Genomic DNA, 12771 nt, shown 5'->3' with positions numbered 1-12771 from the left:
GTACCTTCCCGACAGATTCCTGGATGGCGCGGATCCTGTTGCCCAGGCCAAGGGTGGCAGGCCGGGCCTTGGGGGCCCCAGGGGCTGAGGATGTGCACTGCTCCTCCCCAGAGAGGCTTTCTGCAAAGGAGGGAGGAAGAGACAGGGATGACAGGTCAGTGTGCCTGGCTGCCCAGGGTGTCAGCCACCTCCCTTCCCAGCCCTCAGGCTCACCCGCTGGGCACACATGGAAGTCTAGCCGGGAGCTGGGCAGGTCGAGCAGGTTACGAATGAGCCGGGGCGCCAGACACTCAGGCAAGAGCACCACGGGTCGCAGAGCAGACACCAGCAGTGGTCGCACCAGGCTGTAGGGTTTGAGGCTCCGCTCTGGCTCTGGGGTGGGGGCAGGGACAGAAAAGACAGGGTGTAGGCAGGGCCCAGTTCCTCTGACACCCAGAAATTCCATCGCCTCCCCCCACCCATCCCCTCCCACCTCCTATGTCCCGTTGCTGCTTGTCTTGCAAATGTGCACAAATGCAGGTACAAGCACCCAGCTGCTGAGACCATCACGGCACGCGCCTCACTGCTCCCTTGCCTCACCCTTGCCCCCTACAGGTCATTCTCTACTCTGCAGACAGAAGGAGCTTTTTAAAACTAAAGTCAGATCCTATCACTGCTCTGCTTTCAATGCAACGATGACTTCCCATGATTCTTAGAGAAAAGGGCACATTCATCACGTGGGTGACAAAGCCCTGCAGGTCAGCCTGGACAGGCAGCGAGCCACGCACCCATCGGACTCCACCCTTGCTTCACAGACCATCTTTCAGTTCCTCCACCTGAGAGTGCTGCCTCCAATCACAGGGCGTTTGCATGCGCTGGGGCCACCCGCCCCCACCCCTGCACCCCTCAGCCCCTTAACTCTTAACTCCCCCTTCAAAGCCCTGGTCACACAGACAGCAGGACTGCTGGCATGTGCTCCTCCATTACCCGCCTCACCCTCTGTGTAATGATGTTCACGAGGGCAATTATCTGACTGGCGTGTGCCTCCCCATGGCGGTGGCCCCCATGAGGGTGGGGACCACTGCGTTCACCGGATGGAGCACAACGCTCATGGACCTGGTGCCTGATGCACACACTTACTGAGCTGAATGTTCTCTAAACACACCACCCACATCACTGTGCCTTTGCACAGCTGTGCCTCCCACCTGAAACAAACTCCTATTCATCCTTGAAGGCCCCAGTTCAAATGCTACCTCTTCCAGGAAGTCTTCCTCTGAACTCTCAAAGTTGCTACTCCTTCAGTGGGCTCCCCCAGTGCATTCTCTCCGATCTGGTCTAAGGCCTCACCCTACTGCTCCAGGAACCCCTTCTCTGGGGTCCTCACGACACCTGCACCATACACGTGCAAAAGACGCAGCTATACACGCTTTCCCAGATTAGAATGGGCCCATGCTTGTGTGTGCCTCAAACACATCCAGACCCACAATCACAATCATACACATAGCCTACTCCTCTCATCTCCCCACCTCTCTCAACCCCAGCAGCCTATCTTCCACCAGGGGGAGCCCTGCCTCTCAGGCCCCCAGCATGGGCCCCACCTTCCAGTGGAACCCCCTCAACAGGCCCTTCCAGGGACACCATGCACAGCACAGGTCTGCACCATTACGCCTGGGCACTCACCTGAGCAGGGCTCCAGCTGCAGCTGCTCCGGGCAGTCCCCTGCAGGACTCCCCACAGGCTTAGGCTTTACCAGTCGGAGTTGGTCCAGGGCTCGCTTCTTCAGCTGGGAAAGAGTCAGGAGGGGTACCTGAGAGCTCAGCTCCACCCCACCCTCAGGGAGTCGGGAGAATAAACGGCCTCCAGAAGAGGGTATCCCCCCAACCCCCCACCGCCTGGGTCAGCACAAGGCCCCACTTCCCCACCAGGCCCATCCCAGGCCCTTGTCTGGCCCAGGGCCACTTCCTAGGCAGGTGAGGACAATCATCGCTAAGGGTCCAGAGAAGAGCCCAGTCAGAGCCAATTAGAGCTGGAGGAGTCTTAGGGATTGGCTGGTCTGCCCCCACTTTATAGATGGTGAGACTGAGGCCCAGAGACAGGAGAAGCCTAATGTCGCATATACTCCTTCCATTCCTTTTGCCACAGCCCTCACACCAGCCACGCGGGCTTGGCTTCAGCCAGTGGGGAGGTGGAAATTCTGCCCGGGGAAGCAGCATGGTACAGAAGGGACAAACTTTGGGGGCTCTGTCAATGAACTAGCAACATGACCTTGGGTAAGGTTAATTGGCCCAATAACACTGGCACTTATTATACCAATACTTAACACGCATCACATGCCTACATCATGCCAGACGCTAAGCACCTGACATGGGGTTAACTCACTGAAGCCTTATACTACCTACTGGGTAGATAGCATAATTGCCCCCATTTTACAAGTGAGGAAACAGAGCCTTAAGGGAGGCTAAGGTGGTGGTCTAAGGTCACACAGCTGGTAAGCAGCGGAGCTGGGATTTAAGAGCCCACGTTCTCAACACCTCTCTAGCGACAGAGCCTCCTGAGTATTGAAGTCTGCTGAGCCCCAGCACACAGTGGGGACGATCGCCCAGCCTAGCCCTATCCAAGAATGGCAAACAGATGTGATGGCTGTTTGCCAAGTGCCTGCTATGGGCCAGGCATCCTCCTAGCACTGGCACACTCTGGCTCATCCAATTCTCTCAGCTAGCCTGGATGAGGCCCTCTGTTGTTCTGTTTGTTTGTAAAGCGCTAAGAAAACACATGCTAGGTGCTTATTAGATGACCACCTAAGTCCTGTGAGGGGGGACCTCCCTCCTCTCCTCCCCCAGGGCTGCCAGAGAACAGAGCCCACCCTCTCCGTTTCTCCAGGCCCCTCCTGCCCACCCAGGCCTGCTTACATTACTGCGGGGACCTCGGTGCCGGCTGGAGGGCAAGCATTTTTCCTGAACTTCCAGGAGCTGCTGGGCTCTATGGAGGTGGAGGGGAGTCATGTCATGTGTTTGTAGGGACCATGTGTTTGCAGAGACATGGGGAGCCCCCTTGCCCCTTCTCCTCCTGCCTCCTGGACCACCCCAGAGGATGGTGAGGGATTGCAGGGGGGGACCCCCACCCCAGTTCCCGCTCCCAGTGGGACCAGTTTCTAGGCTCCTAGTTTTTGTCACCTCTGATAATTGGGCACAGTGCCTCGGTCCAGGTCCCGTAGTGTGAGGGGGTCAACCCGTATACAGAACCACTCCTGCCGCCGCTTGTACGCCGGGTCCAACAGCCGCAGGATCTCCTGGGCTTTCACGCACAGGGCATGGGGGTCTGCCCGCTCAGGCAGAGTGAGGTTGGCTCGAATGTAGAAGGGCTCAGTGCCCGGCCCCTTTGCCCAGGCATCTAGGGCCTCGTGGAAGGACTGGCAGGCTGAGCATGAGGTGGACAGGGGCAGTGGGGGGAACAAGAGGAGAAAGGTGAGGCCAGGGATCGGCTAATGGTGAGACCACCAGCATGGCCCTCTAGAGGCCTGAGCTGCCAAGACCCCACCTCCCCCTTCTTAGAGTGAGAGTCTGAGGTCCAGAGGGGGTGGAGACTTGCCCTAGACCACGCAGCCCACTAGGGACACAACGAGGACTTGAATCCAAGTTCCCGGACTCCTCATCAGTGCACTTTTCACCAGACGCTGCTTACTGAGGACAGGGCAATAGCACAGGAGACAGGGTGACTGGGGTGGGGCCATCTCCCTCTCTAGCCCTCAGTTTCCCCACCTGCATCCTGGACTGGTCCCAGTCACTCCCCAGCCTCCATGCAAGACCAGGCTTACCCTTGGAATCCACCAGGAAGGGGTGTGTGGACACCTGGCTCCAGGGCGAGGGTCTCTGCTGGACCTCCGCATCCAGGCATGACCCTTCCAGGCCAGCAGCTTCAGCCCTTGGCTGGGGAAAAACCCAAGCAGGGAGGGAATGAAGCGACCCTCCCAGGTCAGGACAACTGGGAAGCTAGAGGAAGACCAGGGTGTGGGGGCGACCATGTCTCACAATTCAGACCCCACCTCAGGGGGCACATGCCATGTCCAGCCCAGTCAGGCCCTGTTCCCACCAACAGGACTCTGGAATCAGGCTTCCCACCCCACATACCCCATCCTGGTCAGGTGCTATCAATCCGCCCCACCTGGAGTTCCTGCCCAATCAGACTTCCTTCAACGCTGGCTGGGGCGGGGCAAAGAGCAGCTAATCACCCATCTCTCTCTGCTCTAGCCAATCCCCAGAAGCTCCACCCAGTGACCTTCATTCACCAATCAGAGGCTGCCCCACCCAGGCTAACGCACTGACTCCACCTCCAGCCCAGGGGAGAGGGCCCTCACCTCTCGGGGTTCTGCCCGGGCAGACCCCGGCCCAGAGAGCACCCGCCGCCTCACGGCCCCAGACCAGCTGTCCCCAAGGAACGAAAGGCCGTCTGGGCTCTTGTCTTGGGGCTCAGGGCCCCCTGGGGGGCTCCAGCCAGACAATCGGACAGCCAGCGACCTGAGAAGGCAGAAGAGGGGTGGGAATTAAAGCCCAGTAGTATTTTCATTCCCATTCAACATTCTTGCAGAAGGACAGCAAGCACAAGAGTCCCTGGGTGCCATGGCTCCCCAGCCGCTACACCTGAGGGGCCCTCTGCCTGGGATGCCCTTGCCCCTCTCCTCAGCCAGGCAGTCTGCTCATCCTTCAAAGCCTAGGTCAAAGCGGCCTCTCCTCTGAGTGCCCAGGGAGGTGGGAGCTCCCTGGACTAGCACTTGCCTTTGCCCTTGCCCTTTTGTTTCTTCCATCAGGAAAAACAACCTGAGAAGTCTGGGTGGCACAAGTGGTTTGCGATTGGCTGCTAACCTAAAGGATGGCAGTTCAAACCCACGCAGCAGCTTTGTGGAAGAAAAGCCTGGAGAACTGCTTCTGTAAAGATTACAGCCAAGAAAAAAAACCCTACAGAGCAGATCTACTCTGTCGCATGAGGCCACCATGAGTAGGGGGCTGACTCAGTGAAAGCAAACAAAAGACAACAAAATCAAATACAAAAAAAAAAAAATCCTCAGAACCAGACTTCTGTGGTTGTCCAACTCTGTACCCCTTATACCAAACACAGTGCCTGGCCCACCAAACCAAAACCCGTTGCCATCGAGTCGATTCTGACTCATAGCGACTCTACAGGACAGAGTAGGACCGCCACACATAGTTTCTAAGGAGCGCCTGGTGGATTCAAACTGCCAACCTTTTGGTTAGAGGCCGTAGCTCTTAACCACTGCGCCGCCAAGGTCTCTGCCTGGCCCACAGCAGATGATTAATAAATCTCCATCCTGCCCACGGTCTGGGGAGGGAGGTCAACTAGAACCCTAAGCAGACCAGAAAAGGGAGCCAGCTGGCCACGAGGCAAAAGGGGAGCTTCCCAGAGGAAGGGGTACCGAGGCTCCCCCTTCATGGAGAAAGGTGGCGCTTCAGTGATGGATGGAGAACGAATAGCATGAGCAAAGGCGTGGAGGGCAGAATACAGGGCATGGGAAGAATTTGATAACAGTACTAACAGCAGCAGCAAACACTGGCACTTCCCATGGGCCAGGCACTGTTCTCAGCTCCTAATTAACTAACATCCTGGGAAGCACCTCCCAGAAGAGACAAGCTGGAGCCAGCCTGTGGAGGACGCAGAACGAAGGTGTCTGGCCACCCCGTGGGCAGTGGGAGCCACTGAAGGTTAAGACAGTCACCCAGGTCCCCATCACAGCAGGGCTCTCTGCCTGTTCCTGGGTGAGAACTAGTGAGGCCCCATGGTCCGTTCAAAGACAAACGGACCTGAAGTCCCCTCCGGGATCCCCTGGGTGAGGGGAGGCCCAGGTTAAAAGGTGTGCCCCAGCCAAAGACGTGGCTCAGGCAGAGTGCCCACATCCCCACCCACACAGCTGTGGCACAGATACAGCCACACTGCCCTCTGCTGCCAGCCTGGGATAGGCAAGGCGGGAAGGACCTTCACCTGGGCACCACTGCTGGGGAGCTGGGAACCTGGGCCATGAAGAACCCCTGTCGCAGCCCCAGCCCTCCATGCTCTCACCACCCCCTCGGTCGCTCTCAGACAACCAAGCCCAAGGGGCTAGGGCTGAACACTGGCAGTGGAGGCATCGATGCTGTGTTCATGGGCTCCTTCAGCCCTAGACTCACCCTGGCTGCACCAAGGGGTTGCGGAAAGGCCTGAACCACAGAAGCCTGTGGCTGGGCTGGCTATGCTGCCCTGTGGCTGGAGATGGGCCATGAAGAAACAGCTATGGCTCCAAAGCCCAGCGCTAACCGTGCCTAGACTCGGGTGCGTGAGCTGACCACATTCGTAAAGTGAGGAAAAGATGGAACCTGTCTCCCAGTATGGGTGTGAGCGAGGGGAGGGAGAGTCTGAGCAATGAAAAACAATGCAGGTAAACAGGTGGAAGCAGAGGGCTGCGGGGGGAGGAGGTTCCAAACTGCAGGCCTGTCCCTCGGGGTGTGGAATTGACTGGGCCAAAGCCGGCACTGTTTTTAGCGGAATGCAACAGAAAACATAAACCAGCCTCCTACCAGGTCAAACCAACTGCTGTCTCATGACCCTTTAGTTTCAGGCGTGTGGACTAGGTTTCGATATAAAATAAATTTCTCACTGTGGGTTGTGGTCAGAAAATTTGACCGACAGTGGTATGGAGGTCATGAACAGGAACTCTGGGCCAGACCGCCCAGCAGCTTAACCCTCCGATGTCCCCAGCTGCACCCACTCACAGCACTGAGGAGTTAAATGAGTGAAAGCACCAACAGTGTCAGGCATGCTGAGTCTTTAATAAAAAGCAGGCATTTACTGTTATCAGGTGTGACTCAGAACAGATCAGCTCTCTCTCGGCCTTTGTCTTCCCACCGCTTCAAACCCACCGAAAGACCATCACAGCCACCCTAGATGAGGGCCTAGCCCTCCCACGTTCTTCCACTCTCCCTGTAATTCAAGATGAGGACCGCAGTCCACAGGCCGACGGCTCTTCCCTTAGGGCCTGCCAACTGCTGCCGCTCCCTAAAAACCCAGCTCAGGCATCCCCTCCTCCAGGACACTCCTGCCAACCTCCCAGACCTCCCTGAGGGAGAAACTGCCTTCTCTGAACCTCCACCTCCTTCTCGGGCTATTGCCCTGAGCATGCTCAGAAAACGCCTGGGGGCCTGCTGAGGGCAGGAACCAGATCCTCTCAGGCCCAGGCCTCACCCCACAAGCAGGAGGGGGTGGAGAGGGGAGCAGGGTGCGGGAAACGGGCTGCCTGCCCAACCTCCCGGAACTCCTGAGCAGTGTGGGAAGGATGGGGTTTCCCATCTACCCAGTGAGGGCTCTCAGTACTGCACCTCCAGGAGGGTCAGGAGGTCAGGTCACAGGCAGAGGAAAACAAGCAAATACTTCACTCTCCCAGCTCTGCCCTCCCTTCCTGCCCACCACCCCAGAGCACTGTGGGAAGATCTCCAGGCAGTATACAGGATGCTTGAGTTCCTGCTCAGAGCCCTATAATGCTTACAGAAGCCAGGCCTACCTCACTTCTCTCCCACCCCCGCCCCACCAGCCCTGAAGGCCATCCCAGCAAAGGCCCAGTATGACCATGTCACTCCCCAGCTCCCAGAGCCCTCGTAGCTCCCTATTACCCACGCTCCTTGGCCCCATACCCATGGGCTCTTCCACCTGGCCCAGCCTCTTCTCCAGACACTCCCTCCCATTCCTGTCCCATGGTGCTCCAGTCTTTCCAGGGTCCTGTTTTCTCAGCCTCCAAGCCGTTTGCACACACTGTTCCCTCAGCCTTGGACTCCTTCTCTGCAAGTCTGCCCCCACTCTGCCCAGTGCATCTTACCTTCCCCCTTGTCTCACCATTTTCTCCTTCCCTTTTACCTGTGTGTGGGTCACCACTTTCTCACTGTTCATCTTTCCACCCCCTGCCACACTCACCCCCTCCAGGCAGCCCTCCATGACTGATCAGCCAAGCTGTGCGAAGATTCTTCCTATTCCCCTCAGCCCCCATGCTATGGCACTGATGTTGTTGTTGTTAGTTGCCCTCAAGTCAATTCTGACTCATGACGACCCCACACGTGCAGAGTAGAACTCAAAGCTGTGACCTTTCACATGCAGATCACCAGGCCTGCCTTCCAAGGCACCTCTGGGTGGGTTTGAACTGCCAACCTTCCAACTAGTAGTCGAGCGCTTAACCATTTGTACCGCCCGCTCTGCTGAAAATGGATACTCGCTGGCTGACGGTGTGCCAGGAGCCGCGCTGTGTCACAGGTTACTTCCTTTAATTCTGACAACCCTATAGAAGGCACGCTGATTCTTCCAATGAGGAAAACTAAGACACAGGGTGGTTAGTACCTTGCTGAGAGTCACACCGGTGGTGGAGTCAGGAAATGAGCCCACTCTCTTAACCACGGCCCCCTAGACCTATCAAACCCTCTCTGAGCAAGGACAGGTGCCAGAGATCCTCCCAGTGCCCTGTCAGCCCTCCTCAGGTCCTCACTTTCACTCCTCAGCTCTTCCTCACTGTCTCCCTGCCCATCCATCTGTCTGTTCATCCTTCAGCCTGCAGGCGCACCCCCACTGTCCATCCATGGTCTGCCCCCACGAAGGCCCCAAGAGCAGAGAAGGGCAGGGAAGACCAGAAGAGGTGGCAAGGAGGCTAAGGAGAAGAGATGGGCAGAAACTGGGAAAGGGACAGGCGCCCGGCACATAGCAGTGGCTCAGCAGAGAGTCGAACTTATATGGAAAGAAGGCACATTGGAACCCCCAACTCCACCACCAAGTGGCCTTATGACTTGGACAAATTCCTGACTCTGAGTCTCAGTTTCCTCATCTGTATAATAGGGCTAAAAAGACCAGTCTTTACAACTATCAGTCTCTTCTCATCCGAAGCAAAAGAGAAAGAAGGAAACCAAAGACTCAAAAAACAAGAAACTAGTCTACGGGACTAACAGCCTACATGAACCATGACCTCATCTACCCTGAGACCAAAACAACTAGATGGTGCCCGGCTACAACTAGGCCGTTCTCATCAAGGCCACAATAGGTGGATCCCAACAGAAGGGGAGAAAAATGTGGAGCAGAACTCAACTTCCTAAAAAGTCCAGGCTTACTATACCGGTTGAGACGAGAGGACTCCCCAAGACTACTGCCCTTCAATGCTCCATAAACCTTGAACCAAAACCACCCCGGTGTCACCATTTAGCTAAATAACAGACTGGCTCATAAAATAAAGAATATCACCAGTGAGTACTGAGCACCTGTACAAAATCATCTGTATGAGACCAAACCGTCAACAATTACTCTAAAGCAAAGATGAAAGGGGAAGGGGGAAGGGAAACCAGATTACTAGAAATGAAATATCCAGAATGGAATTAATGAGAATGTTAACACATTGTGAAAAAATGTAATCAATGTCACTGAACAATTCGTGTAGTAACTGTTAAACGAGAAACTAATTTGCTGTGTAAACTTTCACTGAAAACGCAATAAAATATTAAAAATACATATATATATTAGCCTTCAAGACTGCTCTGTGAGTTAAACAGTAGCAATCGTATTAACAGCTAAGAGCTAACATGTATTTACCACTTTTTTTTTTTATGAGCCAGGCAAAGAGACCTGGTGGCATAATAAGCGCTCAGCTGGTTCAAACCCATCCAGTGGCTTAGCAGGAGGAAAGGCCTGGCAATCTGCTTAGGAAACTTTATGGGGCAGTTCTACTCCATCCTATAGGGTCTCTAGGAATCCCAATTGACTCGAGGATATACAACAGTATGAGCCAGGCACTGTTCTAAGCACTTGAGATGGAATACTGGAACCCCCCACAATAACCCTAGGGACAGCCACTATTGTGGGTCCCATTTTACAGAGCAGGAAACTGAGGCACTAGTAAACGAAGCGACTTGCCTGAGGCCCTACAGTCGCAAGAGATAGAGCCAGGATTTCAGCCTAGGTAGCTGGCTCCAAAGTCCACTCTCCCGGCTGCACAGCGCCCCACCAGGGCACCAGGCACAGTTAGGGCCCCCGACTCTGACAGTCCACCTCCTTCTCTCTCGGTCCCCCACTCCCTCCAGCACCCCCCATTTCTATATCTCTCCCACCCCCACCTCAACTCCCTCCTCCCCAGGCGTGGGCAGCAGGAGTGACCCCATGACCCCATGGGTGGGGGCTGAGACAGCCTCCTGCCCACTCTCCCAGCAGCCCCTGGACAGCAGCCAGGACCCCTGCTATAGCCAAGCAGGAGGAAGGGAGGAAGGGCCAAGGCAGGCAGGAAGGGAGGTACCTCCGCCCCTTCCCCTGAAGCACGTCCTGCGTCTAAGAAACAATGTCACACAGGGCCGGCTGTCTAGCCAGGGCGAGGTGGGGGCGGGAGCCTGACCACAGGCTGGCCAAGCTGCTTCCAGGAGGCCACTAGTCCTACCCCACCCATGGTTTTTGGGTGACCTCTTCCTCTGGACCCAGCATCCCCCCATTCCAGTTCCACCATTCAGTGCTCCCCAAGCCCTTGTCTAAAATCTAGATGGATCAGTTCATTCTGGACCTTGGCTCAGGCACTTCCCAGCTGCGTGACCTTGGACAAGTCACTTAACCTCTCTGAGCCTCAATTTCCATCTCTAAAAAACAGGGATAATCCATATAATGTCTACATCCCAGGACAGAGAGGACACTGTGGAGCGGCCATGACTTGCTGGTCTTGCATTTAATAGCTGAACGCTCTCAGGTCTCCCAGAGTCCACAAGCCAAAGTCCACACTTTCCTGGCCTGACACAGAGTCTACGGTGGCCGGCCCAGCCTCAAATTTCACCTTTCCCCTCACCTCCCTCCTTGTGCTCCAGTCTCAGCCAAATCACGGGCACTTCCCTGGATTCCCTCTGCCCGCTCCCTCTGCCACAGTCACCCAGCTCTTCCCCCCACCTGCTGAGCTCCCAGCCCCCACCACTCCTGAGAGCCACTGGCAGTTCTGACCAGGGAGCCACTCCTTGGCCAGCGCTAACAGAGCCCAGCGCCTGCACTCTGAGCTCCCACAGTGGCCCAGCTGCACCCACAGCACAGAGTTTTGCTGGATGGCTCAGTCCTGTCCAGAGTGTTGGGCCAGGGAGGCCTGGCAGGCAGGGATGTTGATACACGGGCAGCCATTTACTAAACACCTATTGTGTGCCTGACAGAGTTATGAATCAGGAACCTCAAAACACCCACGTGTAGAAGAGATCACTGTCTCCCGTTAACCAACGGGGAAGCTTGAGGCCCACAGAGGTAGAGTGACCAGCCCAAGTCAGGGACAGTGAACGGTGGTGGCTGGATTTAAACCCCAAGGTCTAAAGTAGGGCTTTGAACCAGTTCGTTCTGGTTAGAACCCCTGCTGAGAATATGCATTTCCACCCCAGATACACTGAATCCGATTCTACAGTTTAACAAGATCCCCAGGTGATTCTTATGTACAATAAATTTTGAGGCCCACTGTCCTTCCAGTGGTTCTCAGAGTTGGTCCCTAAGCAGCAGCATTAGCAGAGCCTGGGAACTAGTCAGAAATGCAAATTCTCAGCAGGGGTTCAGACCAGAACTAACCAGTTCAAAGCCCTGGCCTAAAAAAAAAAAAAAATTTTTTTTTTTTTTTTTTTTTTTTGCCTAAAGACTTCACTATTTTGGCAAAGGCTTAGCTGCCTCACCCCTGCCCACCCTCTCAAGAAAGCTGAGGCCCAAGCCCCCCAGCTCCTGCCCCAGGCAGCTGCCGTACCTGTTGAAGAAGTCCAGGCCACAGCCCCGGACCAGGAGTCCATCCGGCTTGCCCAAAGGCCACACGCTGTCAGAGGACGAGGACGAGGATAGGCCGGGGGACCAAGGCTTAAGCGTCACACTCCCTGGGGAGGAACAACGAGGGTCAGGGGACCCGGGCTGGGAGACGGGGAGGCAGGGGGCATGAGCAACCAGAGCAACCCAGAGGTGTGAGCTGAGGCCCCAGGAGCACATCAGACCCACCGAACTCAGAGCTGGCCCAGGGCCTTTTCGGTGGCCCTTCAGTTTCCCAGGGAAGCGTGGGGGCAGGTGGGGTCTGAGGAGGGGCCCGTCCACCACAGCCAGGATGGCGATGTGACCAGGACTGGGCTCAGGGTGAGAGGTGGGAACCAAACGCCCCAGGGCCACAGTGTGGTCTCCGAGAACAGTGGGGCTTCGCCCTCAACAAGGGCGTCTCAGGTAGAGCAGGTGGCATAAGCCTCAGGTGGGTTGAAAGCACTCCCTCAGATGACCCATCCCCACAGAGTTCGAGGGCATTACCTGTGATGTCTGACATGCTGCTGAAGGACCTGGACAGAGAGAGGGTGAGGAGGGCGCAGGAGATAAGGCACAGCAGACACTCTGCCCACTCTGTCCTGCCCCATGCCACCGCGGTCCTGCAGCCCCCAGGCAAAGGCAGAGAGACCCAAGGCAGGGGTCCCAGGCACAGAGCACCCACACCACCCTGCTCCCCCAAGCTCATGAAGCAAGAAGCTAAGACTCAGGCCCCTCCTGCAGATTCTTCCACCCACAGTGCCCTGGCCTGGCCTTCAAAGCCAGCCCCAGTCCCCTTCTTGGACACTCGTATCTCACTCACTTTCTACCTTGAACTGCCACTACAGGGTCTACCTCCTCCCTCCTCCCACCTCAGTCATGGTGTATTCATGACTCTGATCAGGCCCATGTTGATCACACCTCCTGGTGCCCAGCATTTCATGAGCAAATGAACAGATGACGGGCACCTTCTAGGGGAAAGTAGTACAGGGGAACGACACCAGGAGGCAG

The 12771-nt window shown here is 56.1% G+C and overlaps 1 protein-coding gene across 1 annotated transcript in view; it reads right to left on the bottom strand.

Annotated features, from left to right (window-relative positions):
• CARD10 (caspase recruitment domain family member 10) overlaps positions 1-12771 on the bottom strand; it is a 29656-nt gene that overhangs the window by 1950 nt on the left and 14935 nt on the right. The window contains exons 10-18 of the mRNA XM_064283579.1: positions 12268-12296; positions 11729-11852; positions 4334-4493; positions 3794-3905; positions 3153-3396; positions 2889-2958; positions 1660-1762; positions 214-372; positions 5-120 (exon numbers count right to left, since the gene is read on the bottom strand). Of these exons, the coding sequence (XP_064139649.1) occupies positions 5-120; positions 214-372; positions 1660-1762; positions 2889-2958; positions 3153-3396; positions 3794-3905; positions 4334-4493; positions 11729-11852; positions 12268-12296 (1117 nt within the window). The remainder of the gene's footprint in view (positions 1-4; positions 121-213; positions 373-1659; positions 1763-2888; positions 2959-3152; positions 3397-3793; positions 3906-4333; positions 4494-11728; positions 11853-12267; positions 12297-12771) is intronic.

Source organism: Loxodonta africana, chromosome 4 (genome assembly GCF_030014295.1).
Source record: "Loxodonta africana isolate mLoxAfr1 chromosome 4, mLoxAfr1.hap2, whole genome shotgun sequence".
In the NCBI taxonomy this organism is placed as follows: domain Eukaryota; kingdom Metazoa; phylum Chordata; class Mammalia; order Proboscidea; family Elephantidae; genus Loxodonta; species Loxodonta africana.
Note: the sequence above shows the minus strand (reverse complement) of the source record. Positions and strands in the feature narration are given on the sequence as shown.